At 48.9% G+C, this 17,062-nt stretch overlaps 1 protein-coding gene across 5 annotated transcripts in view; it reads left to right on the forward strand.

Moving 5' to 3' along the window:
• Window positions 1-17,062, forward strand: part of FRMPD1 (FERM and PDZ domain containing 1) — a 46,116-nt gene that overhangs the window by 15,854 nt on the left and 13,200 nt on the right. For 3 of the 5 annotated variants that reach the window (XM_030003833.1, XM_030003836.1, XM_030003838.1), the window contains exons 2-9: window positions 2,395-2,556; window positions 3,820-3,924; window positions 4,725-4,882; window positions 6,881-6,983; window positions 7,366-7,411; window positions 9,882-9,989; window positions 14,113-14,208; window positions 16,655-16,780. In XM_030003833.1, the coding sequence (XP_029859693.1) occupies window positions 3,824-3,924; window positions 4,725-4,882; window positions 6,881-6,983; window positions 7,366-7,411; window positions 9,882-9,989; window positions 14,113-14,208; window positions 16,655-16,780 (738 nt within the window). In that variant the 5' untranslated portion in view covers window positions 2,395-2,556; window positions 3,820-3,823. The remainder of the gene's footprint in view (window positions 1-2,394; window positions 2,557-3,819; window positions 3,925-4,724; window positions 4,883-6,880; window positions 6,984-7,365; window positions 7,412-9,881; window positions 9,990-14,112; window positions 14,209-16,654; window positions 16,781-17,062) is intronic. The other 2 variants (XM_030003834.1, XM_030003835.1) reach the window with 2 other exon arrangements.

Below are 17,062 nucleotides of genomic sequence, written 5' to 3' on the forward strand. Positions count from 1 at the left end.
GCGTTGGTGGATAAGGGAAGAACAATGGACGTCATCTACCTCGACTTGTGCAAAGCATTTGACACTGTCCACATGACATCCTTGTCTCTAAATTGGAGAGACATGGATTTGACAGATGGACCACTCAGTGGATGAGGGATTGGCTGGAAGGTTGCACTCAAAGAGTTGAGGTCAACAGCTCAATGTCCGAATGTAGACCAGTGACAAGTGGCATTCCTCAGGGGTCACTGTTGGGACCGGTGCTGTTTAACATCTTTGTTGGTGACACGGACAGTGGGACTGAGTGCACCCTCAGCAAGTTTGCCAATGACACCAAGCCGTGTGGTGCGGTCGACATATTGGAGGGAAGGGATGCCATCCAGAGGGACCCTGACAGGCTTGAGAGGTGGGCCCGTGTGAACCTCATGAAGTTCAACAAGGCCAAGTGCAAGGTTCTGCACCTGGGTCGGGGCAATCCCAAGCACAAATACAGGCTGGGCGATGAGTGGATTGAGAGCAGCCTGTGGAGGAGGACTTGGGGGGTATTAGTGGATGAAAAACTGAGTATGACATGGCAAAGTGTGCTCGCAGCCAAGAAAGCCAATTGCATCCTTAGCTGCATCAAAAGAAGTGTGACATGCGGGTCGAGGGAGGGGATTCTGCCCCTCTACTCCACTCTGGTGAGACCCCACCTGGAGTACTGCATCCAGCTCTGGAGTCCTCAGTACAAGAAAGACATGGACATGTTGGAGCAGGTCTGGAGGAGGGCCACCAAAATGATCAGAGGGATGGAACACCTCTCCTGTGAGGAAAGCTGAGAGAGTTGTGGTTCAGCCTGGAGAAGGGAAGGCTCCAGAGCGACCTTATTGCAGCTTTTCAGAATTTAAAGGGGGCTTATAAGAAAGATGGGGACAGACTTTTTAGTAGAGCCTGTAGCAAAAGGAGAAGGGGTAATGGTTTTAAACTAGAAGAGAGTAGATTCAGACTAGATATAAGGAAGACATTTTTTTACAGTGAGGGTGGTGAAACACTGGAACAGGTTGCCCGGAGAGGTTGTGGATGCCCCATGGCTGGAAGTGTTCAAGGCCAGGTTGGATGGGGCTTTGAGCAACCTGGTGTAGTGGAAGGTGTCCCTGCCCATGGCAGGGGGTTTGGAACTAGATGGTCTTTAGAGGTCCCTTCCAACCCAAGCCCTTCTATGATGCTATGATTTTATGGAAATATCTGCCAGACCTGGCTTTTCTAAGACACCTATTGTTTGGCTCAAACACTCTGGTTTACTGAAAAGACAATGTGGGGTTTTTTTCTCTTTTAGTATTCCATATGGTTTTTTTAAGCATTTATGTTTGTTTTTCAAGCTTCTCCTCCTTGTCCTGCAGGTTAAGAGACTTTGTCCAGAAATTCTGTTCTGTGAAGCACAGCAGAAGCACAGGAAGGAAAGGCTGTCCTTTCTGCAAAGTAAAAGATATGGGGCAGGGGTAGAGGGTGGAGCTGCACATGGAGGTAATGAGAAATCACCAGAGAACAATTGATCTTAGTGCAGCAGTAGCTGAAGCAGGTGACTTTTGGGCATCCAAACAGAGAGCCTCTTGGGAGGAAGGACCAGCTGCAAGCAGGACTTTCCCTGTGGCTCAGAGGGGAATGCTAGAACATTTGGAGGGATGTAGGAAAGCCAAAGCACTTTATGCTACTGAGAAGAGAGATGAGGTCAAAGTCAGAAGATGGTTGCAGCCACACTGTTGCATGAGTGTTACAGTGTCTATGGAGCTGACTGTCAGAAGCAGTGAAATACTGAGGCTGAAAAGGAACATATTAAGCATAGACAATGACTGCTCAGGCTTTGGCTTGAGATGTCCTATGTGTGTCTTTCAGGCTGCAGAACTGCTATGCTTCTACTTGTTCTGTGGGTACTTCCCAGTCACCCTCTGGAAAGGTAGCGGGTTTCTCATCCTACAAGCTCTAGTTTCCTTCAGAAAACACCACTTGATTGCAAGGGTACTCATTTTCTGTTCAGAGATGCTGCTCAGAGGCAGACACAGAAGCAGTGTGGCTGAAGGAGCAGTTCTGAATTGTGTTGCATAAGAAAGAGCAGCCAAGAGGATGCTCAGTGAAAGAACTCCTGAAGGGTCGAATTTTGTGGCCCTCTTGTTCGTCCATTGCTACACAGGCAGGTAGTGAAATAGGCCAGAATGGCTTTCTGGGAGGGAAAGACACATCAGCAAATGTTGGTCCTGTCCTCTCATCCTTGTTAGAAAAGATGAGTTTGGGGGAGTGTTGTGAGTTCGGAGGGCGCTGAGGGGAGGAGGTCCAGTTTGTGTTGAGACAAAATGCTTTGTGCCTCATTTCTGTCAGCTTCCAACCATCTCTTTTATATCTTGTTATTCTGAAGTTAACTCACTAATATTTCTGCTACAGCAGAGCTCCTACTATGGACCAGCAGCCCGCTGTCCCGTGCACTGGCCCAGCATAACAGACAATGTCCCTGAGGTGCAGAACTTACTGTCTGAGCAGAGGACACAAGGGAGGAGCTCGGGACATACAAATCTTGCAAGCTGACCAGAAGACACAGTGTGAAAGGTGAATATAATAATTCTGTTTCCTTGCTGAAATACAACTGAAAAACAAAGAGCTGATATTCTTCATGACTTCTTGTAGATGCAGACATATTTTCTGTTTCATTTTTTGTTTGGTTCACTTGCACGCCACCGTTCTTTCCAGTGTTTCAATGAGTAATGAAAATGGTATGTGGCTACAGGCTTTCTGTATCTTGGAAGGTACAATGTTAAAGTGGCAAATTATCTGGTTTGATAGAGGAATTGTGAACTAGCAGGTTCAGTTTGGGGTCTGGAAGCTGACCTAGACTTTGCATCTTCAAAAGAAGGAACGTTTTTAGGTGCAATTAAAGTCACAATGAATTAACAAGGTCTGAGCCAAACCCTTCTAATGCTGCAGTTCTTCAGTTCTGTAGGACTAAAAACATCCTATCAACAGCAGAGGGTAAACACAGAAGGAGCAGTCTGGGTGAGTGACCATTTTTGTATTGTTGAACTAGAGCTTTTAAATGGAAGATCCAGCATGAGCCACTCACTTTACTGTTTTCTGGAACCACATATGTTTTTAGAGCTCCAGGACTAGTAGACATCAGTACACTGGAACAGTTTTATCAGAGACAAATTTGAGCTTATGACCTTGGTTTAGAGACTGCTTCTGCTAGTGCAAACAACAGTGTGCTGCAACTTGCACTGGCCACAGGTTTCTTCCTTCATTACTGCTCTCTGTAGAATTAATGTGGCTGCATTAATCCGAGAGGAAATCTGTCACAGGGAGGGAATACACCAGCTCTCTGCCTGAGGCTGAAGTTTGTGTACTTGTCCCTGAAATGATGGTCAATGGAAGAATCGTGACTAGTTTGGATCAATGTACAGCTGGGTGTTACCAAACTTAACCATTCAGAGATCCCAGACTAAAATAGAGAAGGGCTTTGCTATGACTAGGTACGGCAACTTTCTCATGTTGAGAAAAGAGATCACTGGATCCAGAAACCATGAAAAAGGAATTCAGAGGTTACTGGGTTATTCTCTGTCATGAGAAGTTAATGCAGTATGACCACCAACATGGACTAACCAAAAGCACCAGGCAGGGGAGACTGGATGGGCAGGAAGAATCATAGTAAGCATTACAGATGTTAACATCCTCTGTTAAAGCACATAGTCTTCCCAAGGTGCCAATGAATCTCTTCATTACAAAAGAGTTGTGAATTGGTGTTGGTAACTCTGAACAGTGTCTAGGTTTCCTCAATCTTTTATCATTCTGTTTTCCTGTGATTTCTGTCACTTTCAGGTAAATGGAAGATTTGGAGACTAACTTAATCCAAACACGCAAAGCATGTAGAATAGAGCAAATGGTAGCAAAATGGCTTCATCGCTCTCGGGATGGTGCATCCAGGTAAACATGTTTTTTGTGAAAGGAATATCTGGTCATCACCTTTGATTAGAGACAGCACAAGCTTGTTTGCAACAAACAGAGGCAGTCACAGGTTGCAGATCTTACTCATTGTTTCAGTTGTTCTTAGGAAATTTGCATACAGTGGTCCCTAGAAAAAACTGTTTTTAAGCACCCCCCTTTGTTTCCAGGGACCAATGTTCCTCCTTTCACCCATTCTGGTTTTGTGAGCCACATATGCAGAAATACAATACTGCTCAATGTGAAATGTGCTTTTCTTGAAGATGGGGTTGTACTTCTCTTAGTGTCTTGCTATTTGCCCATCTTTTTAGAGCAAGACTGGGTTGCATTTACAAGGGACCCTGGCCCACAGCTGTTTCACTTTCCTAAGGTCTGTGAATCAAAATTAAGCTGTATTGGATCCTGGCTGAAGCAGAGAGCTGTAAATTCTCTCACGGCCTTGCTTGATAAAGGTGTCGCTGTGACCTGTGGAGGTCAGGGCTTGCTGCGGGGCACACCTGGAGTTCTCTCCCCGTGTGACTGCTGGGCTGGGGTGGCTGAAAGAGTTGTGGTTACAACCAGCTGGTGCCACTGGTCTGATGTCTTCAGCTTTCTGTGCAGCCTGGTGGATCACTACTGCCTGCACAGTGCAGAGCCACCCATGGCTACCCAGAGAAGTGCTGGCCTCTCTGTGTACTGGTGCAGCCCACTGAATGTGGGGGTGTGTGTATGTGTGTGATTCTATGCCCCTTCGATAAAGTATCTTCCGACTATATCTTAATCACCAGCTTCTCGTCTCACAGGGGCAGAGTGTCTGTGACAGACAGCACCAGTGATGGCAGTGGCCAGCCTGCCAGCCGTGTCAAACTTACTGTCACAGTATACAAAGATTTGGTCCTCCATCACTACGGCTTTGAGATTTGTCCAAACCTTCCTCTTACGATTGCATCTGTCACTGCAGGTAAGCACTGTTTCCTTCTCCCTACAATCACAGCTGTCAGAAGCCTGAACTGTCCCAGATGGCCTTAGTGATAAACTCCTGCCAGGTATTTATGAGTTTCTCAGGTACCTCTGGTTGGCACATGATCCTTGAATACTGAGAGCAAAAGCCTGTGTTCCTGTGGCGTGCAGAGTGCTTGAACTTCCACCTGATTCTGATGGCATGGAAGAAATCTAAGCCAGTGGCAGCTTCACTGCTAATCCTTTGCCTGCACTTGGACACAGCTGACCTTCAGGGATGCAAAGAGCTGCTTCAAAGCAAAGTTCTTTCTGGTGTTTTATCTGAAATGCAAAGGAAGAATTTCATCTAATCTTAGAGTTCTTATTCTGCAGTGGCCCTGGTGATCTGTTGTTGAAAATGCTCTCTGGGCTTACAGCCCTGTAATGCAGAGAGGATCACTGCTAGTAGTTACATGCAGCCCAGGTGAAATTCCGCTTCAGTCAAGCAGATCAACTCTTCCAGTTATAAAAGGGAGGGATATAACTCTGTTTTTAAGGTGGCTTGGGGTTTTTGAATAAAAAACTGTGAATCTGTTTTTATTTACCTTTTATTTTTTTAACGGGTACACAAACATGCCTGCTTTTTACCTGTTGGTGTGAGGGTGACAGCCAGAGAAAGACTATGCCCAAGCTGGGCAAGTAGGTATTGTGGGGAGGGTGCCTGGAGGGCTGGCCTGGGCTCTGCCTCTGGCCACCCACGTGGGCTGTGGCATCCCCCATCTGCCTGTCCAAGTGCTCTTGCTTGCGGGATGTTTAGCATAAAGGCACTGCAGTATGGTCTCTGTCCTTTTACAGTGCTTTTGAGTGAAATTTTCTCTATGCCCCTTCCCATGTGAAATGTGGCTAAATTAGCTGAGTCTTGGGGTCTAAGAAGTGGGGAAGGAGGTTTTCTGTTACCTAGCTTTTCTTTTTTCCTAATCAGAGAGAATCAACACTTTATTAAAACTGAGGCACAAAGAAACCTGTCCCCTTAATTCCTGTCCTTTGCTGTGGGAGCCCATGGCTAAAAGCCCCGTGTTTAATTTCAAATGATTGTCTTTGTTTTTGCCTTTCATGTATGCTACCTGACACCAGGGTCTCCCTTGAGGGACAGGAGGCAGGTGCTAGGTGGGTGCATGGGCAAACCTGTCTGGCAGAGAAATTCAATAGTGTGCCTCGGCCAGCAGGCTGGCTGTGGTGGAGCTGGGGGTTGCATGCACACTCCTCCTCAGACCAGAGGTCCACCTGCTGCTAAGCCCCTTGGATCCTGCGGCTGCTACTCTCCTGGAAAGCAAAGCTCAGAAACCATCTTCTTCCCTTGTTGTGGGTCCTCCCAGCAGACGGCGTGGTTAAGGAGACCTTCTCCGTGCTCTCCTGGGTTGCAGAGGGGACTCACCATGCTGGGAATCCATCCCACGTCTCCCAAGGACAGCTGCAGCACCTTGGTCTGCACGGCAGCATGCCGGGAGTGCCAAGCCCTGGCTTGTGCGCCGTATATGCTCAGCCGCCGGGATGTAACCCACTGGGTGCAGACCCCTCAGAGAGGGAATGCCGTGCCGTAGCAGCTAACTGGAGGCCTCTGCGGGCTTGCAGGCAGGTGAAGGGCAAGGCTAGCCCGCAGTCCTCCGGTGGTTTTGCGAGACCCTGTGAGCCCTTCTGCTGCACCCCAGGAGGGCGGTTGTCCGAGGACCGTGTGGTGGGCTCTGACGAGGGAGAAGACACGCACAGGAGTGATTTTTCCGTGGCGCGGGAGCCGCTTGTGGGGCCAGAGGATGGCCCGGGCGAGGCGGCATGGACAGAGGCAGCGGTAGCCCAGCTGGCACCGTCACCCCACATCCTTCGGCCCCTTTTTATTTTGCCATCCAGAGGCAGCTGCTGAGGCAAAGGGGGAGCCGGGTGGGAAGAGCAGCTCGCAGCTCGCGTCCCCGGCGGGAGGAGGTCTGCTGGCGTGGTGAACTAACAACGTGCCGGTTGCCCGCAGGGAGCACCGCTGAAGGGAAACTGCAGCCGGGCGACCAGCTCCTCCTGATAAACTCCACAGCGGTGGACGACATGTCTGTCAAACGAGCAGCTGATCTCATCAGGTGTGGTCCCGCACGGCCTGCGGGGATGAGGCGGCGGAGGGCTGAGAGGAGAGGCGCGGGGACTGGGTCTCACCAAGGGTTGCAAAGGTGCAATGGCCGCCTGGGGCTGGCCCCCCCACTCACCACAGAGGAGGACGACCTTGGTGCGCTCGGTGGGGGCCTGCCCCACGGGGGACGGGTCCGCCCTGCGGCTGAAGGGCCCAGCAGCCCAGGAGAGTGGGGTTTGCCCCGCTTTCTCCTGCCGTGTCGGCGCTTGGCGGGCTGAGACCCCTTCCCTCACGGGGGAGGCGGAGGGGCCGAATGCTGGTGCCGCCAGCTGCGGCGCTGGGGAGGAAGGCGCGGGGGGCTGCTGAGCCTGGCTGACTGCGTGTCTCTGTTTCAGGGAGGCCGGCGACGAGCTCCTCCTAACCGTCCTGCGCTGCACGTCGGTAAATGGCCTTTCTTCAGCACTCTCGGCACTCCCAGCACCGCTGCCCCAGACGGCCGCGGCCGGCAGCGTGGCCCGCAGGGAAGGTGGGGCGGCTGGGCTGGCACGCAGGACGCGAGGGCCTGACTGAAGCGATGAGGGGGAGCCGCGAGGGTCCATCTGCTTTCGCTCGCGGCCTTTTGAGGAGGTTTTTGGGGAGAATCGGTGGTAACTCCTCACAGCTGCCCTGGGTGCAGAGCCTGCCACGCGGAGAGGCTCGCTGGGTGGTTTGAGCCCGTGGTCCCTGGAGCGGGAGGCTCCGTCAGGAGCTGTGAGGGTCCGTCAGGCTCCACGGGGGCTGGGAGGCCATGGTGACTGGAATGCAGGCAGGTCTCCTCAGCAAGCTGTGGCCAGCCCACCGAGAACAGCCTGGAGCGCTCCCCAAGTCTGGGCCATGGGGACCCCCCCCCGGACATGGTGCCAAGGCTGCAGGCCCAGCATCTGCCCGAGGTGCTCCTTGGAAGCTCTTAAGGTTTTCCTTTCTGAGTGCTGGAAAAACGTATCCCTTTTTCTCCAGGCTCCGTCTGGTTAAGGGCTGGGACCTGGGTGCGGATCATACTTTGGGAACAGAAGCAAAGTTTTAGTACGAAACTTTGGTGCTGATTGCCCATTCCTGTAGCATAAAATTCCCCAGAAGGCATGCACTGCCAGCATGATGTGTTTATCCACTTGGATTTCAGGGTGTGTAAAAGCTGAGCTGCAAAGCAAGGACAAAATTGGGTTTGTGTGCTTTTTGGCTTCTTGTGATGTATGGAAGTGGCCTGAGGGGGATTTCCCCACCGCCCCCCACCCTGGAAAGCACTTTGGGAGTGTTTTTCGTTTGTTGGGAGGTTTTTTTTATTTTGATTTATTCTTAGAAACAAGAATGATGATTCCTTCTAAAGAGTTACTGGAGTTCTCAGGCTTAAGGTCATGAGGTTTCTTGGCCATTCAGTAAAGGTACATTAAAGAGAAAATCTCTTAAATATATTTTTCCTGCCCAAAGTTTCCCAGGAGTTGGCATTCAACATATGTGCACAAAGCCAAAGTAACCAGAAAGGCTTTAAGCAAAGCCACTGAACAGTAGCTTCCTTCTTGTTAATGTGATCTCCCTTGCCTAGTACATTGGCTGTCAATCTTGCCAGTGCTTGATTGGGCTCTGGAGATCAAGGAAAAAATGAGAGTCAGTTATGCAAGACCTGAATGCCTGCCGAAAGGGGAAAAATGCAATGGCTTTTCAGAGAGAAAAGGATTTGGAAAACCCTTCACGGGATTTGGAACATCCTTCACAGGCCTTCATGCATCGTTGAGAAGCAAATGGGGCACGAACCCATTTTTGTTTTTTCCTTTGCAGGTCACTTTAAGGACACCTCCAAATACAGCCAAGGCTGATCTTGGGTTTGGGGTTGGCTCTTGCCCCACTCTGAAGGCAGCTGTGCTTAGAGCTGAGAGGTAACGCCTCCCATCGACGGATACCAGACCCTCTGCCGGGGCTGCTCTGGCCACACTAAAAGGGATGTGGGAGGCCTTGGCCCTCCTCAGGACAGTTGCGGGGCGTGATGCTCCATACAGCCCGGCAGACTCTGGGAGGGCTTGCTGCCTGGGCACAGACTCCAGCCTGCCTCCCTTCCTCCATCCTTGCCAAATGTCCTCGGGGCAAGATGGGATGTGGCAGGTTGGGAGGCACCTGCGCCTCTGGCAAGAGTGTAGGACTTGGTCTACCTCAAAGTTGTGTAGGAGGATAGAGGGATACTGCTCTGTTCTTCTTAGGGAATATCATGCTCTACAAGAGCAGGATATCTGGGCACGAGAACTCAGTGGTTCCTAGGCTCATGTGGTGTCTTGTGAGCTTGGTAGGACCCTGTCACGGTGAAGGCATGGTTATGCAATGAAGTCAAGTTGGCAGTTTCGTTAAACATTTGCAATATGAGAGTATGCTCTATAAACCCCAGCTGAGCTGGGAAGTGCTGCATACACAGCTGTGTTCTTGTGATACGCTGACAGGGGGCTTTGTCCATCACTGCAAGGCACTCTGCATGTGTTGGTTTATGGTACTGTGTAGCCCCACTACAGGCCAGCTGGTGGTAGATTAACAGTTGTTCTGCAGGATCCTGGCTTCATTGCAGGAGTTGGGGAGATGCCTTAACAGAGTAACTGGTTAAAGTGCAGTGAAATTAGGCGTGTGTACAGCATCTGTTGGACGTGTGTCCACTTGTTGGACAGCTGGGTTTGGGTTGAGAAGGCAGCAACAGCCCAGGTAGGTCAAAAAGGCCTGTAGCAAACCTGGAGGCTGAGAGAGTCCCAACAGCGCCTGTTCCTGTAAGTGCGGGCAGCGTGGTGTGAGCAGCTTCAGCACGGGCTGTGATTGCACCCCTGCCCGTACCGTGGGCCTCTGCCTCTTGTATGCAACCGCAACAGGCTGAGCTGCCAACCGAGTCCTGTTATCTTTTCAGGGCGGGCCTAAGTCATCGTTTCTTACTGCAGAGAAGAGGGCAAGGCTAAAAACAAATCCCGTGAAAGTACGGTTCGCAGAGGAAGTGCTGGTGAATGGACACACACAGGTCAGTGGGGCATGGCTGCAGACGGGCGCCGTGGGCACTGCATGGTGGGAAGAAATGAGTCTCTCCTGCGGACAGATGCTGGGCTGGGTTAGCATGGCTAGGACCTACAGAGTAGCTGCATCCTCACTGTCCTAATCTGCCCTGGATATGCATCCAGGCATCTGCTCCCAACTTGTTTCCTAGGCTCACTGGTGATCAGGGGGAAGCGCTGGCATCTCCGGAGGGTTTTATCTTTGATTTACTTACTTAGACTAATGGAAAATACCTGCATGTAATACTTTTGTCCTTTTACCATCAGGTAAACTTTAAACCAGCATTACACAGCTGTGGGATGTAGTAGTCATCTCCTGAGGTGCTGATCTCTCCATAGTAAACCTAGACTTAAGTTTGGGCACGACACTAACCTAGCCCTAAAGATGATGGGTGAATCCTACTGTCCACGCCAGGGTTATTTGCTGCCAAAGCAGCTTGGGTATCTCTTCCTGGCCTTCAGCAGTGTTCAGGTAGCATTGTGTTCAGAGAGTTTGGTACTGGTGACTTAGCTGTTAAATTTGACGTAAATTCTCTAGCTGATAGGGTGACAGCTTGTTGTGTTTCATATCCTTGCAGAGGGTTTCCACAGAGCATTCACAGCTGCCTCCATAATAGACAGTCTGTAAGCTGAGCCAATCTGTTCTTATGTGAAACAAGATCACAGTTTAATGGAGGAATGCTGCGAATTTATCACAGGGTTTCTAGCACTGATGACAAATGAGCTGGGTAGATATGGGTCTGCCAGAAAAGGACAAGCAGTGAGAACACTTGTAGCTTTCCTGAAGTGCAAACAGCTCTTAAATGTTTCCTTTGTCTTCCTGCTTAACTTACTAAGCTCAGTGTGGTTGGGATGGACTGGGGTCGATTGGGAGTCTTTAACTCTGTCGAGTTTTCCTTTTTCCCGTTGGAATGAAAAATTTCAGTGGTCAAAATCCCCCCGACTTGTCCCCTACTCATTAGTGCTGTTCAGTTGTTGATGTCTGACCAAATCTTGCTTCTTTGCACTTTGGAGTGATGATAAACCAGCCACTAGGCCCTTTTCTTCTTCTCTTCTAGGCTGTCTCTTGTTTCCCATCTCTGGTGGTAGGGAGCTTTCCTGACCCAGCTCAGGCAGAGCCTTCCCTGTGTCAGGCATTTCCTCTTTCCTTCTGCACCAGGGCAGAGGTGCAGCCAGAGGTGCCATGGATGTCACCAGCCTTTAGACAAGCACAGTGCAAATGCTTTGGCACCTGTGCCTGACTCCAGGCTTATCAGTATTCCTTCTCCTTCTCTGGCCTGCTCTCCAGAGCAGGAGAGGGTCAGGTGTGACTGCTGACACGTTTGCCAGTAAGTCTCTCTAAACTCAGGGATCCTTTCCTTCCTGCCGAGTTGTTGCCAGATGTGCTGGAGCTGCTAAAAGGCTCATCTCTGCTCTACCAAGGGCTGTGTTCACGTCCCTCAGATCTTAATGACAGGTCTGCGTGGGATCCTGCCTGAGCATTATGGCAGCTGGGCCACCCTTCCTGACACAGAAGCCAGGTACTGGACACCTCATGTGGTTGGGAGACGTGACACACAGGCCACAGAGCTCACAAGGCAGGGAATAGGGAAGAGGAGGATATGCTCTGGAAGTGGTCCCAGGCAGAGGTGACTGAGAGGCCTTGGGCAAGGCTGGCTGTGCGATACAGCCAGACTTGAAAATGCCAGCAGTCTCTGCTTTTTCTTATAGCTGGAGGTTCACACTAGTATCTGCTTGGGAGCTTCCATGGAGCTGTTTCAGCCAGAGGCTGGGCACTGGTGTTGCAGTGCATGGAGGTCTCAGATCTGTGCCATTCACTTACTGATTCCAAGGTAGGTTTTGAGAGGTCTGAAGGTGGACTTCTGGAGGGGATGCTGTACTCTGCACTTCGTACAAAGCCTCTATCAATATTCTGCCAGACTAGGTTAATCATACCTTTGCGAGTGCAGAGGAGGGACACAATTAATATATAGTTTGCCATTCATTTAATGAGAACGTAAAGGTGAGAGAAATTCATTTGGGTGTTGAGGTCCCACTGGTGTTAGCTTCCCTTATCACCAGTTGCATACAGACCCTGTTTTGAGCAGTAACATATTAGCACAAAGGAAGAGCAAATAAATTTGTTGCATATTTATGACTTCTTTCTGGAAAAGCACTATTCACCATAGAGAGCAGCTGCTCTGCTTGAGTGTTTTAGAGCTGCTCTTCTTTCATCGGATTGATGTATTAAGACAGCCAAAATGGGCATTACGCCCTGGAAAACTGCAAAGCCTCCTGTTTCAGTAAATGTACTACTCTTGTCACCTTAATGGAGCATTGCTAAATGATCTTTGTGGCAACTGGAAGGAACCCAGAGGCTGCCTTCTGCAGCTGAAACCTGAAACTCCAGTTTGGGAACATAAATTGTTAATAACTCTCGATGCTATCCAGCCTCCATTTTCTGTTGTGAACTTCTTATGGGTTTCCATATAACTGAATGATATGCAAGAGACAGGTCCCTCAGGATCCTCAGGTCAGCATCAGTCTGTGTATTATTAGAAGCCGTGGGCCTAGCTGTAACATGGAGTAAATCAACCTTGCACCAGACAAAACAGGAGGGGTACAACTACTTAAGCCACAGCAGAAGCTTTCAGAATTAATTCATAGTGGTCTATTAGAGCCTGCATAAAAGGAGAGAAATCTCATCTGGGTGTTCTGGCCAGCTCATTGGGTCTGACTAGGAGAGTGGTGATACTTAACTTGTATATGACTTTCTATATATAGATTTCAAGTTCTGCTGTGTGCAGGCTGTACAAGGCCCCATTCATATGATAACCTGCGCCTGCAGGAGCTACCAGAGAAAATGTGCAGTTGGTGTAAACCAACATTGCTTTTCTGAAATTGATGGAGGACCCAAAGCCTGTCAAAGATGTGATGTGTTTGTGCTACTTAGCACAAAGGAGTTAGAGCTTGGGCTCAGGAATAGTGGCAATGTTCACTCTTTTTTCTCAGCGATGACTGTAGGCAGCTTGAACCCCACAAAACAGGGAGTGGAGGAACAAGGAACAAGATTCAGAAGTGTTTGTTCTGGTAGTACTTCCAGGGTATATGGGCTCTCTATTAAGAGGGACCAAGGTTCTGAGATTTATAAGGTGTTGCACAGCAAATGAAACAGGGGAGATCATCTTAGAAATGCCGTTCTCAATCTTAAGATTGTCATGACAAGTAGATAAACTCTTAAGATTGGAGGAACACGTTGGCCCAAGAACGTAAGAAAAAAAATGCTGAATGGGAAGTCGAAGGGTGGAGGAGTAAACCTCAGCACTGAACAACAAGAAGAATAAGGCTGAAAAGAAGGAAGGTGCAAATGAGCTCTACTAAAGGAGTAAGGTGGAAGGCTGAAAGGTGCAGCTCGAGACAGCCCCGGAGGACAGAGGCCAAGTTCCCAAACCCTTCTCAGAGCACCCAATGGAGGCGCTTTTGCTATGGGAGTCATTGCCTTGTCTAATGCATTTGAGACGTATCTCAGCAAACTCTGGTGACATCATCTCCTGTTTGGGAAGCCCCAGAGTCACAAATTTTAGGGGAATGCTCAACAAGAGTACCACTGCATGTTTAGCTGAATCCTACAGCCTTCCCATGGTGTGCAAGATCTATTCATGGTAGCATGGAGGGTTTGGGTAGCTCTTGAAATCATGGCTGCTGCCAGTGGGAAAGTGTCAGTGTGGGGATTAGTGCTGCCTGGTGCTCGGTAATGGGAAGATGTCTTTTCCATCAGACATCACTGCTTTTCTGGTAATGAGCAGGGAGGATGGCTCTCAGCTTTCAGTACCTGCCAGATCTTCCTGTGCCACGTGGGAACTGAACAGTGGGCATAACTGGGCCATATGCCGATCTTCCACTGGCTGGAGTTTATGGTAAAGGCATTTGTTATGCTCTCTTTCCCTTCTGTGCCAGAAGCATAATCAGGGAATAAAGCTTGGTGCCGCAAAAGAGGATTGCAGAAGCAGAGAAAGATTTTCATTTATACCAGGATGTGCTGTGTCAGGCAGAGCAGCCTAGTGCCCAGAGGCTTAATGTCCAATGATTAGTGCTGTTGCTTTTGTTCTGCAGGGGAATTCTCTTCTTTGTATGCCCAACGTTCTCAAGGTGTACTTGGAAAATGGACAGACGAAGGCTTTCAGGTTTGAGATGAGCACTACTGTGAAGGTAATGATGCTTGTTTGTCTGTCTTCTTTCCCACCACCTGAATTCAATCCAGTAGCAAACGTGCATGCAGTGGAACTTGCGACCTCTTGGTTGTTTTGGCCAGCTAGTGGGACTGGATTGCCGACTGATGTTGAGCATGTGGATTTTCCACGCCCTTCCTACAGAGGAGGCGTTGCTTTGGTTCATCTCTGTTTTCTTCTCAGCAGCCAGTTTTCACAGAACTTGTGGAAACTTGGTGATGAGACCACTACAGCTTCGTGAAGTGTGATTGAAGTAGGGCAAGAGGGCAGGTTGCTGGGGGACTGGCAGATCAGCAGCTGTCTGCACAAACCTTGCTTTCCTTGGAAACCATGTGGCAGAATACAGAGGAGGTTGTTTAATGTAGCAGTGACAACGTGCATCCCTGAGAGGGAGAACAAGACTTCCTGGCTTAGGACCTGGACAGCGGAGTCCAGGTTTGGATATCATGTGAACTCAGCAAGTGCAATTGTGCCAGTTGTTACTTAAAGTGCCTGTCCATGTTCCAGCCTCATTTCTGCACTGGTGAAAACGTTTCCCTGTGGAGACATGAAAACTGATTAACCCCTTGAGATGGAAAAGCAGTAGCACCTCCCTAGGATCACTTGTGCTTGGAGGCATTATAGACAAGTTACCATCATTCTCATCACACAAGGCGCTGCTCTCCAGAGCCATTAATCTAGCACTTCCCATAATTGCCATGTTTAGACATAGGCTTACAAACTTTTAAGTTTTTCTAGCCTGATCTTTAGAGCTGCTCAGTATTTATGTTGGAGTTAATAAGATTTGCCTGTGCACAGTGATTGGAGGCCATAATTTCTTTAAAGGATATATGAAGTCCTGCAGCAGTGCAGTTACTGTGGAAAAGATGCATGACAGACAGACATTCTGGAGTTATCAGGCTGAAAAAATATTAAGGGGAAAAGCAAGGAGATATTATTTATAATGCACTGAAAATGTTCCTCAAAAAGGAGTTTATTGTCTAGTTCATCCAAACTTCACAAAACTGTTGTGGTCTCTCATGCAAGTAAGTCTCTGCAAGTCTTGTGACTTGCAGATAAGAGAAAAAGAAAATGATGAAATAAAGCAAGGAGGTAGTAAGGAAAGGGGAGATGAGTTGTAAAGAGAGATTTGAATGCCCACCTGCAAGGGATTAGCTTCTAAAAGATGGATTAGCTAGCTCTTCATGTTTGACTTGAGTTGCTCAACTCTGACCTGGAACAAATTTTTCCCTGCTGGAGTTGAGTGCAACCCTTAACCAGCATCCTCACAGAAACACTCAAATGGGTAAAAAGCCTCCTACATTAGCTGTTTTCAAAAGTTCCTGTTGTTTGAGAGATCGTTGCTTAAAACTGAGATGAGTCAAACATTTATGCTTACTTCAAGAGGGTTGAGTGAGTCAAAGGAGTTGTCTTTCCATTTGTACTGTCAAGGCTTTTTTTTTTTTTCTGTTTGCCAAAAATAAACCCAGCTATTTCCATGACACTTAGTATTCCAACAGAATTCTCCATACAACTGAAACATCAGTTTCAGTCAAATTTGGTAAGATTTTCACAGTTATGCTTTCAAATTCTTGTTTATTGGTGGGGAGAAGTGTTTTTCACCAGTTCTTTCTAGTTTCTTCAAAAAGTGTCATAGAGTTCTAGAAAGCTAGAATGGGTAACAGCAAACATTTGGATCAAGGGTGACAGAAAGTGTTCCAACACCACCAAACTAAAAACTGTAAGGCCAAAATTTTCAGCATGAAGCAGCCCAGGACATGCAACTCTAGGAAATGGATTTGATGCCTATTAAACCTTGAAGTTTGCATCTTACTGCACTCTTACCACAGCGAGCTGCAGTTTCCCTACCTTGTCCTCCTGATCTACTGAAATGTGTTGACCTCCCTTTATCTGTGCTTCCCCTGCAGTTCCCTTGGCTCCCTTCCGTACCAGCTGGCTGGCATCAGTGGACACGGGTGGCTCTGACCACCGTCCTGCTAACTGCCTGGCTGGCATATGCTTTTATTGCTCAGATGTCCAGCTGGGATAGCACAGCAGCTAACTGCCAAGCTTGTGCTTGGTGTCCCGAAGAGGTTGCCATCTCCTGTACCTCCACTTCTGATGAACTTGCAGGTTTTCTCTAACCTTGAGACCTCTGTGGTCTGTCCAGGTCAATGTGTTCAGAAGTTGTCACTGAAGAGGGAAAGGCAGTATATCATATAGGCACTGGTTTCCTGTGAAACAGCACTAAAAAGTTCATTCTGTGTTGCAGCACCAAGCATGTTCTTGGCTGCAGAGAATTTTGTGTCTGGCCACTGCCCTTTCAGTGCTGTCCCACACGGCTGCCAGCGGCAGGCTAGGATCATCCACATTCATGTGGTGTGCTAGCAGTGCTCAGCAACTGTGTCTAAATTCTGTTTGACCATCTATGTGCCTTTCCTTCCCAGGACATTGTTCTCACCTTGAAGGAGAAGCTCTCCATCCGGAGCATCGCACACTTTGCCCTCGCTCTAGAGGAGCAGTACAACGTGGCAAAGATCCACTTGCTGCATGAGGAGGAGCTCATTGAGCAGGTGAGAAGAGCCACTCACATGCCCCTGCAGACGTGCTGGGGTGGGCCACCAGCACCAATGAATTGTGGCCAGGGAGGTGCAGGGAGAGCTTAGCTCTGCAGGTGTCACAACAGGGAGTGAGCTGGGCCCCATCTTCGGAGATGCTGTCCTCTTCTCTCTGCCTGTTGCATGTGTTACCACTGCATTTATCAGAGCCCCTGGAGAAGTGGTGCTTTCAGAAGTGTCTCGCTTCATTTAGAGAGCCCACAGAGAAATACCCATGGGCTGTTATTGCTTGAACGG

This window comes from Aquila chrysaetos, chromosome Z (assembly GCF_900496995.4).
Source record: "Aquila chrysaetos chrysaetos chromosome Z, bAquChr1.4, whole genome shotgun sequence".
In the NCBI taxonomy this organism is placed as follows: Eukaryota; Metazoa; Chordata; class Aves; order Accipitriformes; family Accipitridae; genus Aquila; species Aquila chrysaetos.